The sequence below is a fragment of the Apteryx rowi genome, unplaced genomic scaffold (genome assembly GCF_003343035.1).
Source record: "Apteryx rowi isolate R43461 unplaced genomic scaffold, aptRow1 scaffold_51, whole genome shotgun sequence".
NCBI lineage: Eukaryota > Metazoa > Chordata > Aves > Apterygiformes > Apterygidae > Apteryx > Apteryx rowi.
Genome location: NW_020450772.1, coordinates 3,297,885 through 3,309,298, shown reverse-complemented (window position 1 = coordinate 3,309,298; position 11,414 = coordinate 3,297,885). Strand labels below are relative to the sequence as shown.

The following is an 11,414-nucleotide window of genomic DNA, read 5'->3' as shown; positions in this document are numbered from 1 at the left end:
CGGCTGCATCCATTTGTTTCTCCATAGCATGCGCTTTGGAAGGCTTTGCCGCGATCTTTTATCAGGGAAGATCAATAACAGTTTAATATTGCAGTCTTACTTACAGCAAGCATTTTAGCTCCAAACCTCTGGAATTTTTAGCAGTAGGCCTGCTGATCTCTTCTTGAGCTTTGCAGCGTGGGCTGAAAAAAGGAATCCTTAGAGTGGGAGATGGTCAGTATTTCTGACATCAAATCCAATATATGCAGATCTCCAAATGTGGAACAACTGATTAAAATTCAAGGCACCAAATAAAGAGGAAATGGAAAATGGTAAACACAAAATTGACAATTACTAGATTTTTCCACACACCAAGTACACACTTCTCTCCAAATTTCAGATATTCACTCTCTTCTCCTCAGCGTTCCACACGTATATCATCATGAGCAAACAACAGACAGCCCCCCCCAAAAAAAACAGAAGGATGTTTTATTGTCTAAAGTGTTGCAATACAACAAATACTTGATCTGTACAAAGGACACAATAGAGCAAGTTTAAATACAATCAATCAGGAGAAAGTAGTCCCCATGTTCACAGTCCTCAGACAACATCTTATACCAGAACCTGAACCAACAATTTAAAGATTCACTAAAAAAAACCAAACAAGTTGTTAAAAAATTTAAAGGTCTCCAAAGAGTCTATGGGTGTATGTCTTACAGCAGAGGTCATGGGGTATTCTGCGGAGGGTCACAATGGCATCTTATTACCCTCAATGCTGATTTTCACTGCATGGGCCGATCTGCTTTTTTTCCTGATATCTGTGAATTTCCGCATCTGTTTGTCCAGTCGACTCACCCCTTTCTTAGAGGTCCCCTGGAACTTAAAAAATAAAACTAATAATTACCACTGAAAAAAAGCAGACGTCCCAGAGGTTCCAGAGAAGTGATACATGCAAGGTTGCAAACCTGCAACAGGGGTCTGATGAAGTCACTGCTGATTTCCAACTTCTTTTTGTGCCTGTCCCCCGCCCCCTCCCACGAGGATAAACAGTTCCCCCGATATATGCATCGCATATATGGAAACAGTCACACTCACAAACATCACACAGTAAAGCTTTCAGATTACAGGGGTTAACATAACCATGTTAGTTGTTTACATGCTGGCTGAATATACAGTTTGGAATAGTTCTAGTATCTACATTGACTGGAGTTCAGTGTCAGAAACACACCTCACTACAGCGTCACACAAACAGGCCTCCCTCCTGAGGATGGAAAATTTTTAGATATGACCCCACAGTAACTGAGTTGGATCAAGCTGACATATCAATTCCAAACTGCAATTTATTTTAAAAGGCCACTGATTAGTACTTATAGAAAAAGAGATCATTGGGAAAAAAAAGGAAGGAATGAGGGAAGCAAAAGAAATTTCTAAGAAATCTGGCCTTACAAATTATTACAAGAGTTATTGCATTTCATTTCTGTATTTTGTTTAACTGCAGTTGAAAAACTGAGATGATGCAGCAGGTATTTTGCACGGCTTTTATAGTGATTGTATAGAGAAACACCACTGAAGACAAACAGTAAGGTACTTTCAATCCAAAGCCACTACTTCCTAGAAAGCAATTTCCCCCCTTAGACAACAGAAAAAACGTGAATGTTGGAAACCTTACACCTTTTAAGTTTGGGAAAAACAGAGATATCCAAAATATGCTACTTGATATCTGACAAAAACATATTTTAGAATCTGAACCTCTTGTTCCCATCACTGGGGAAGGAACTCCCAACACACTGATTTAAAAATGAGCTTTATCCATAAAACAGAGAACTGTTTACTGGAATTGTAGCTGGAATTTCACAGTTTTTAAAAAAATGATTTATAAATAAATATGAAGCTTAAAATCAACAGTCATCTACCATTTTTTAACACCCCTGCTCACAGAACTGAAATGCAGACTAAAAATTGTCAAAACAATTCTCACATTGATATATATCACTGATCGATCTCCCTCCACCCTGCATTCACAGCAGGGGATTCTTCTCCCTCAAGTCGTCAGAGGTCTCATTCTCTACCTGCTGTCAGCCACCCCCTAATGTCTCACATCACTTAACTTCCTTGGAAAAGTTGGCCTGAAAAATATTTTTATCTTGTTTGTACCAGTAAAACATCAGCCACAGAGGTTAGTATACAGTGACACAAGGTACTATATTAAGGGCTAAGAATTCCTGTCCATCAGTTCAGGTAAATCTGGAAAGCCTAATTAAGTCAGAAGAAGTTTCACAATGCTAGACTTCCTTATCTGTCAAGCATTCAAAACCACAGACGCAAAACTACTTTTGAGTGCAGGTATTTTCATTTAATACCTGTCATTTGGGAACCCTGAAGCTGTAGAGGCAGATATCACGGTAGATGTTATGTGCTACAGCGTATTTTCTCCTGTACACGTTCCCTTTGAGGTCAAAGTACAGACATTAGGGAATACAAGGAGAGTTTTCCAAGTTTAAGGTGGGGGATACACACTCCTTTCCTATATGTGCAAACTGCCCACAGCTGAAGCACATGCACTGTTCACACCTCCCTTGAGGGATACCTCTCAAACTTGGGGAAGGCAGAGTGTCATGGCTACAGGGGCATCCTGTTGCCTTCAATGCTGAACTTGATGGCTCGATGCACTTTGCTGAGTCGTTTCTGTTCAGCAAACCGTCTCTTGTGCTTTTCCAAGCGACTAATACCTCTCTTAATAGTCCCGGGCTAGAAACAATATCTCAATTAATGCAAGGAAGGAAAGATAACAGCAGAAAGAGCACAGTTTCATTATTACTTATTCCATTTACACGTTTTACCATGTACTCTGCCTTTAAATTAAATGTACAAGGTAGGTGGATGAATCAAATAAAGCAAGGCATAGGCCTCTACTGAAGCTGTTAACTCTTACCAAAACTTTGATGTTTTCCCAAACTGGGATATTATGAGAAGAATATGATACAAAAAAAACAGAGGTATAAAAACCATCAGTGACAGACTGATCAAATTACTACTTCATTTCAAAATGCTCTAAAATAAGAGGCCTTCAGTCAGATTCTCAGCCTTGATATAGAACAGTTAAAATCTCTCTCTGATAAGAGAAGCAATGATGCCTGAGTGAAGGAATTTGACGGGCTTAACATAGCCCACTTGACAGCAGAGCTTACGGTCTACTCAAATTAGAAAGGCACATGAAAAGAAGTGCTCTATTGTACAGTAAGAGCAGCATTAAGGTGACAAAGATTCCCAGGCTTAACCGCAGAGAGCGCAAGGACAGAGTCAGTAAAAGAAGCTAAGCTCTTCCCCACACCACAGTGCTTACCCTGGAGGACTCCATTTCCACATTCCACTTTGGCCTGACCACATAGTCCTTGTTGGAGGGCATTGGCACCCTCGCGCGAGCACAGAATCCAGGGTCTCCGGGTCGGAGTGCCCTGCAAAAAACCAAGATGTTACTGCCGGAAGTCTTGAACAGAAACAAGCACAGTGTGTTCCTCTGCTGAAACAAAGTACATAGCCTCTGCCTTTAAAACCACAGAGCAACTGCATACTGTTAGCACTGCTAAAATACTTTTCTTTTCCCCAATCAAAAAAAAAAAAAAAAAAAACCCACCACACACAACTCAACCTACTTTTCCTCTCCTGTCAACACTTTCTCCAGGTCCCTGCGAGGGGTCTGACCACCAGAGCTGCAAGAAAAAAAAAAAAATTTACAGGTATCCATACACAGGGAACAATGGTAATTTTAGAAGGCAATCAAGTGTGATAAGGGAAATAAAGGAATAGTGATTTCTGACCTTTTTTCCCTCTTAAAATTTATACGTATTTTTCTTGGAATCTCAGAAATATAGCTTTCATATTTTTGCCTGCTATTCCTACCTGCTCAATCTCCTCCGCTGAGGCATCTGTTCCAAATCTCTCTGTTCCCTCTCTTCTCTTGTCATGCCTTTGTAATTTGAGGTAAGGCCAAAGATGGGTCGAGACCATTCATCTGTTAAAAAAAAACCACCCACACCCTGGTACTTCAGCACATCACTAGGCATATAAAGGTTTACCTCCAAAGCATTCCAATGACCCTAAATACCACTTTCAAAGTTCACAGCAAGCATTTGTGCTTCCTCTCTACCATCAAACAAATGATTTTTAAAGATTTTTAAGATTTCAGGAAAACCCAACCTCTTGGACAATAAGAAAGAGCCTTCATCCATAAAGTTTCTCGCTAATGCCTGCGTTGCTGGAATCTCTCCCAGCCCTTAGAATACTTAATGTCGGGAACTCCTGCATGCCACAGTGAGCGCTATTTTAGAAATATGTAAATAGTTCCTAGAGAACAAAACAAGTTTAGAATCAGTTTGCAGTCATTCAAGATGGAATGCACTGCACATAACTACAGCTGCTTAAGAAGTAAACGTTTAGACATCTAGGTAGCCTCTAAAGTCCATGGAAAGTGTGGGATAAACAGTCTTCCAGCAGCACCTTCTTCCTTTGTTACATACAGATGAGGCCTGGACAACCAGTTAAGAGAGAATTTGGGCAAAATAAACGCCATCCTCTGGTTTTAGAACAAGAATGAAAGAAACAATAAAGATGCATATGGAAGTAAGTATAACAGTGTTTGTTAAGAGTTTTGCAAGCAAAGTGATTAAAMAGATGAGACTCCTATATTGCAGAATCATTCTCTCTACTAACAAAAACACACAGCAGAAAGACTGATGCAGAAATTAAGTCGTCAGTGAAATGTCACTGAAGCAACGCAAAGGGAGGTTTACATACTGATTAGCTTCCCCGCCATATCCTTGTTAGGTCTCGACTCTTTGGGGTGTTTGTAAAGGTACATCACAGCTCGTCCAATCCCACTGTGCTTCAGGGTCTCTTGGCTCACACTGGGCAGCTGGAAGATAAAAGAAAACAGTCAGAAAGTAGCAAGAAATGACATCTGAACATTAACAGTGCCAGCTGTTATTGAAGTCCAAGCAGATAATGAACTTTACAAAAAGCAGAACTTATTTTCGTGATAATCAGAAGAGAGTATTTTTCATTGTAGCACCACCAATCAGTTAAAGGTTAAAGTATCAAACACCAAAACCTAGTAATTTACCTTAACAGCTTTGTTTCTTAAACACAAAAAGAACCAAGTTTCTAAAGCATTTTCTCCAAATGCTCTTTTACTAATATTATTCCAGAATAAAGCTACTGCCTTCTAAGCACTCATTTCATAATGATAACAATCTATGTGGCAAAAGGTGTCAAATAACCAGCTTTGTTACAAACACTGAAGGTCTTTACACCAAGTATGACAGGCTTCCCAAGTGCACCACACACTTCACTATGCCAAAAAAGAGGAGGAAAGAAACAGCCATCTGCCACAGCCAAAGTAAAGAAAGGAATAAAACAGCCCCAATGAGAAAAACTCATAAAGGAGTCCATTTAGCTACTGGTTACTGATTTATTTGCGTTGCAATTTAACAATGCCATGGATACAAAAAGACCTAAGTTGGCTCCATGAACACCTAGCTCACCTGGCAATACGACTACATCAGCTCTAGAAAACAAAGAAACAAACAAACAAAAAAAAGCTGATTCCGGCAGCATAAAGCAGAGTTAGTATACAGTGCTGGACCCAACTTGGTTAAATGCAGTTTAAATACAGATTAGATACAACTATATACTTTGTATGTATATTTGAAACAAGTAGGCAGGGCCAAATAATCTAAGTTCGGGTAGAAATTTTGCAAATTCTTATGCAAAGACAAAGGCATACAGAACTTCAATCAGTTATGGTACCACAACAGAAATTTTGCTTCTACTTCATTATTGAGACTATGCTACACTTTAATTTGTCGTCAGTGCATTCATAATGTAAGTGACTAATCACAATATACGAGCCACAGAGAAAAAGGGAAGATGAGTGACATAGCAGTTCAGATTTATCAGGAATCTAGAAATGCCACACCATCAAGTTCTTTGAGGAAGGATAACGAAGTTAATGCATGTAGTTCACCTGCGATCTCAAACTCAGATTGCAGCACAATCTTACTTCCTATGTTTTAGAGCTTTAGAAATGTCCTTGGGCCTGCTGCTAGAAGAGCTATTTGCCTTATTGTGCAAACATGGGGAAAATCTTTAACAGCAACAATTAGGTGTCTACAATTCCCTAGTCAAATTTTGTTCAGCTAGACAGCATATCTACAACATAGGAAATACTTATTGAAATGACGCAATTTCTAAACCAAACACATCCATTCTGCAATTTGCTTCTTCCTGTATTTCACTGCTAGCAGTGCTAGTCCACTGGTAGCAGCAACAGTATGTTTCCCTCCATAAATTTCCCTAAAACACGATTGTAAAGCCATGGTGAAGCCATGAATCAAATATGGTTAAAGTCAGTTTCAAACCTCTTGCAGGATCTTCAGAAGTTCTTCTCGTATCTTTAGTGCTGGCAGACTTCGGTCTGGAAGAGGAGAAAGCCACTCTTTGATAGCAGACATAACACCACTATCGATGAAAGTTTCTTTGAGGTCCTGCCTAGAAAGTTTTAAGTAAAGAGAAGCCGCAAAGTCATACAATGTAAATCTTAAGATGTGATGTACAATAGTACATTTTAGGCTGCTTCAAGTTAAACGATCAGCTTTTACGTTTTTGAGAGGCCACCTAGCTCCAGCATTTAACTGGAATGAAGAAAAAGGTTTCGTTACTTACTCGGTACAACTGTAACGTTACTCTGTCAAATCTTCCTATTTCCAGTAACCCCAAGATAATTAACTGGGAGGATGACACACTTACTTTTTAAGATGCATAACTACAGTTGGTAGCAAAGTTAATTTCTTTAGTGCTGGTTTCTTTTGTGTATTCAGCTGTCGATCCTCCTGCAGGGAGTTTAAGTAGTACAACTTAATCACGAGGAAAGCAGCAATTCTCATCCCTTATGACGTTTACAATAAAGACAATCTATTACTAGAGAAGTGCAATTTGGGGAAATTACACTAACTTTATCCCCTGCTCCACCTTCTTACAGCCCCAAAACAAATTTTATATAAAGATCACCCCTAAAGAGGGGTCCCTGCTTAGTCAACATTTTCCTTAAAAGCTTCTCATGTAAGAGATTTCCCCCTAGAATTACATATTTTTCTACTTTAAAGTTTTAGGACTATTGCAATAAACTGGAGTTTTGCAGCGTCCTCCTTATTAGCTATGCACAGTTAACACAGAAACGTTGTTAGTAAAATCTCATCTGAATAACAGTAAAAAAAAATAACTAACCAAAACAATGATAAATATGTACATTCACTGCACATAAGAATATAATGGTATAACCTAAAGTTTAGGATGAAGGTCCATGTAATTAACATAAGAGCTAACACGCACCATGTGCACAAACAAAAAGTCTCAGTTTCAGAGAGACTACCAACACCCTAATCTCACAACGTCTGTTCAGTACCTGGGCTCACATCTCAAAAAGACCCATTACAATCAACAGGCCTCTCTCCTGCTACAGTGATACTTTTCCACTCACGCTCAATCCACTGAAGGCTCTTTCTACAATGTTTTTTTTTTTACTGCAATGAAAGAGATTCTTCTAATGCCCTTCTCCCCCCTTGTCCCTCTTCATATCCCAAAATGGTTTGACAGGGACATGCTAGAGAACTAGAGACACCTGCTGTCTTTGACAAGCACTAATCATTTATATAAAATATTAAAAAAAATGTTAGTGAAAAGAAGCCAAATCTATTAAGATCTCAGCAGATAATAAAATCAGGGGAAAAGCCCTTCTCAAGCAAAAGCTATCCACAGCACTGGAGCTCAGTTCTTCCTTCTCTCCAGTATTTCAAACTTTAGGGCTTCAAACATCTGACCAGGATCTTGTCAAAGACCAAGGAAGCCTCAGTTGTCTCCCAAATCACTATCTCACTCTCCCCTTCCTCCTCAAACACATCATCCTTCTTATCTTGTTCTCAGAAATACTTTCTTGATATTCGTAAGCTTCCTCTTTCTAAAGTCCCCTGCATATTCCCCCAAACTGCTTGTGATGACTTTTGCAATGCTATTTGTTCATTTGACTACTACTCCAACCAAACTAGAGAGATAACAAAAGATACTTGAGAAACAAAACAACTCCAATAAACCCTGCACAGTAACATGTTAAGCATGACTCCTTGAAAGAAGCAGTCTGCCGAGGCTTATTTCTTTCCCATAACTGAGTTGCTCTGTCATCTTACCACAGTACCATCATTCAAGCAGTTTAGAAAAGGTTATGTCCTAACTGTTTATTCTGGACAAACCTCAAAGTACTACATATGCAAGTAATTGTATGATGAAATTAAAACATAGTCCATTTCTCAGTGTTCGAGATAAGCATTCATATTTTATAGTATACGTATTCACTCCTTTTTTATTGAACATTTGATCTCAGCTGATATAGCTGGTTTAACAGACTTAACTGATCTTAATTTTTTAATATGAAAAGTTTTTCTGAATTTCAACTGAAGAAAATTCTTGAATTTAGATACTGGAAGCTCTCAGTAATGTACAGATTATTGCTCCCGAGAACAAGGCAGTTTTCTATGTTTGACCTGATACAAGATTTTCCCATAGAACAGAACTAGATTTTGAGGTGTCCTTGGAACCTAGAAAACTCACCTCAGCAGCTTCATTCATCTTAACAATCATCGCACTGACCACATCATCTGCATCACTAATAAAAGTCCCACCATCACGGTTTCGTCTGCGCTTGCCACTCATACTCTTCTTTCGTTGCAGCATCATGTCAAAATCTGACATGAAGTCCATACTGAAATGCAAGAAGAGAATTCGCTGATGGTCAGAAGAGGGTTAAGGCTACTCTGTCTTTATATAAAATAGCTTTGCATTTCTGCATCATAACCTTTCCAAAAATCTCCAAGAATTCTACAAGTATTATGTTTCAATGTCCCTGTACAATAATTAGATATCCTCAGTTTACAAACTGAGAAACTAGCAAACAAAAGGCTTTGGTGGCTCAGAGATGCCCTCAAAAGCCTACAAGATGACCTTCTAGCTTGTTGATATAGCTAACATGATGTACGCATTTGATACCCAGGGTTCAAGATGGGCAAAAGCTGTCACTGAAGCTGACAAGAATTTTGCTTTCCTATACTGGCAATACACTGCTCTTTCACTACTGGAGCAGGCAGGAAGGAAATGGGAGACAGGCTAAGTGCAAGTCTTGCCACACCTTGTCTCCTAACACCAGCAGAGAAGCACACCTGGGACTGCGATACTCCTACACATGGCCCAATGCTGAACTGCTAGAAGGAGAAAAACACTGATCAGATGTTAGTTTCACTCAGCTTTTGATGGGAGCTACTCTTCTCTGGAGCAGCAGCATAGGTAATCTGCTCTTGATTGAAAAGTGACTCAATTGTAGAAGTGAAGAGAGGAACTTATGTCATGGTCTTTGAGAACACACATTACTGTAGAAATGCAGTCCCCTGCTTTTCTAAACCAGCATGTCTAGTCAGTCTTTGGAGGACCCCTTTCACAGAAATCTTGTATTTGCCAGTAACAAATGAGTATACAACACACTGACTTACTGCTTCCCTCTTTTGATGTTATCATCAGAATCTGACTCATCTGCTGTCTCCTTCATGTCTGTTTCAGCCTTCTCTTCTTCCAAGTCTTCCTGGTTAAAACCCTGATGATAAAGACAGTGCAAGTCAGCATACAGATGGAGACTGAGCATCTACTCAGGTACCTGACTGGTATTTTAAAAGCTTCCTCTAGATCCTCTTCAGTCTTCTTTCAAAGAGAAACAAGGCTTCATATTTTCACCTGTGACTTTCATACAGATGACTCTTCCAACAGAAGAGCTGTAGAAGTTACCTAACTTAAAGACTACCTCAGCAAGTCCGGCATAGACATAAAGCTTCCCTACTGATACAGCATATCCCTGAACATGAATTCAAACCTGAACAGGCATTCTGGAATAGCTTCCCACGGAGATTAGCTCTGGCAACAAAACAAGAGCCACCCACAATAACACTTACTGTAAATTCCTCTTCTTCCTCATCACCAGATTCTCCAAATATATCTGCGATCAGGTTCCTGTGAAAGCAATAGTAACATTCATCTATTTAAGACAGCACTAGTGAGCAGTGCATTTTCCTGGGAAGTTTCTAATATGATTGTGGGGAGATCTACCTTTCATTCTGACACCTACTATTGACCTTTCTCTTCATACCACCAGTGAAGGTGGACATTCATTCTCTGGTTGGGATTCATCCATTTTCCATCAAGATCAGTCTCACTATCTGCAACCCGGAAGGGATTCATATTCACAGAAACACTTACTCTTGATCATTTCCAGATTCACTGTCACTTCCAAACAGATCTTTCTCTTCTTTTTTCTTCCCAGCATTCTCTTTCCTTTCTTCTTCTTCTTCACTGTCTGATACAGTATTTTTCTTCCTTTTATCAGATTTCTCTGAAGCAGCATCGCTATCTGATTCTTCGACATCAGAAAGAATTCGTACTTTTTTTGCAGCTGCCAAAAAAAGGAGCATTATTACTTGTCCAAGTAACAGAGAAAACAACTGGTCCTCCCAAATAGCTATTCTCTCTCAGATTCTGTCTGGACAAGAGCAAAGCTGACTAGCCTTCCTACATTAAATCAGTGCCCTCTCTACAAACGAACACGTCCATTCTAAAGTCTATCTTATTCAGTCAGTAACTGAATGTGTGTGTGTGCACGCATGTGTGTGTACATATATATATAACATCTACCCATAAAAAAACCTGTAATTTCAAAACTGATTCTCACCCGTAGCTTCAAAAGAAAAAGAAAAGACCACAGAAAAAAATGACTAAAGAAGTAACAGCTAAGTATTAAATAAATGACTGTAACAGGAATAATAAACACTAAAACAGATGCCATATGAAGCAGACTCTTTGCAAAAAGCCTTCTTTTACTTCTATTAAATCTACTTATTACTCATAAGCATTAGATACACTCACATGCAAATGCATTTAGAACAGTGTCTTTTTCAAAGCGCAGTTGCAATCTAAAAAACAAACTTGCTGTGGAGTTTCATATTCACCTTAGATGCTTTATTCACATGAAAATAATGAATCAACTGTAATGCTACTGCTTGTCACATCACATTATTTTCACACTGTATTTCCTTACGTGTTTTCTCATTGTCATCCTCACTGTCAGAAAGTACAGCTGTTTTCCTTTTCACTGTCTTCTCCTCCTCTTTCTCTTCTTCATCACTGTCTGATATTTTTCGTCTTTTAGGACCGTCCTCTTCACTGTCGGAGCCCTGAAATCCTTCTCTCACAGGTTCGTTATCTGAATGATGAGAATCATTCTGCACCTCCTCCTTCCTGTCCTCCCCATCACTATCATCAGACTCTACTTCTTGTTTGTGTCTGGAAAC

The 11,414-nt window shown here is 39.1% G+C and overlaps 1 protein-coding gene across 3 annotated transcripts in view; it reads right to left on the bottom strand.

The window, feature by feature from the left end:
• Nucleotides 1-447: 447 nt before the first annotated feature.
• Nucleotides 448-11,414, bottom strand: part of IWS1 (IWS1, SUPT6H interacting protein) — an 18,612-nt gene continuing 7,645 nt past the window's right edge. The window contains exons 4-16 of one of the 3 annotated variants that reach the window (XM_026080018.1): nucleotides 11,162-11,414; nucleotides 10,327-10,519; nucleotides 10,023-10,080; nucleotides 9,570-9,670; nucleotides 8,638-8,788; nucleotides 6,784-6,866; nucleotides 6,396-6,525; nucleotides 4,774-4,891; nucleotides 3,880-3,991; nucleotides 3,633-3,689; nucleotides 3,323-3,434; nucleotides 2,567-2,727; nucleotides 448-858 (exon numbers count right to left, since the gene is read on the bottom strand). The exon at nucleotides 11,162-11,414 is cut by the window's right edge and continues 1 nt beyond it. In XM_026080018.1, coding sequence (XP_025935803.1) covers nucleotides 2,599-2,727; nucleotides 3,323-3,434; nucleotides 3,633-3,689; nucleotides 3,880-3,991; nucleotides 4,774-4,891; nucleotides 6,396-6,525; nucleotides 6,784-6,866; nucleotides 8,638-8,788; nucleotides 9,570-9,670; nucleotides 10,023-10,080; nucleotides 10,327-10,519; nucleotides 11,162-11,414 — 1,497 coding nt within the window. In that variant the 3' untranslated portion in view covers nucleotides 448-858; nucleotides 2,567-2,598. The remainder of the gene's footprint in view (nucleotides 859-2,566; nucleotides 2,728-3,322; nucleotides 3,435-3,632; nucleotides 3,690-3,879; nucleotides 3,992-4,773; nucleotides 4,892-6,395; nucleotides 6,526-6,783; nucleotides 6,867-8,637; nucleotides 8,789-9,569; nucleotides 9,671-10,022; nucleotides 10,081-10,326; nucleotides 10,520-11,161) is intronic. The other 2 variants (XM_026080019.1, XM_026080016.1) reach the window with 2 other exon arrangements.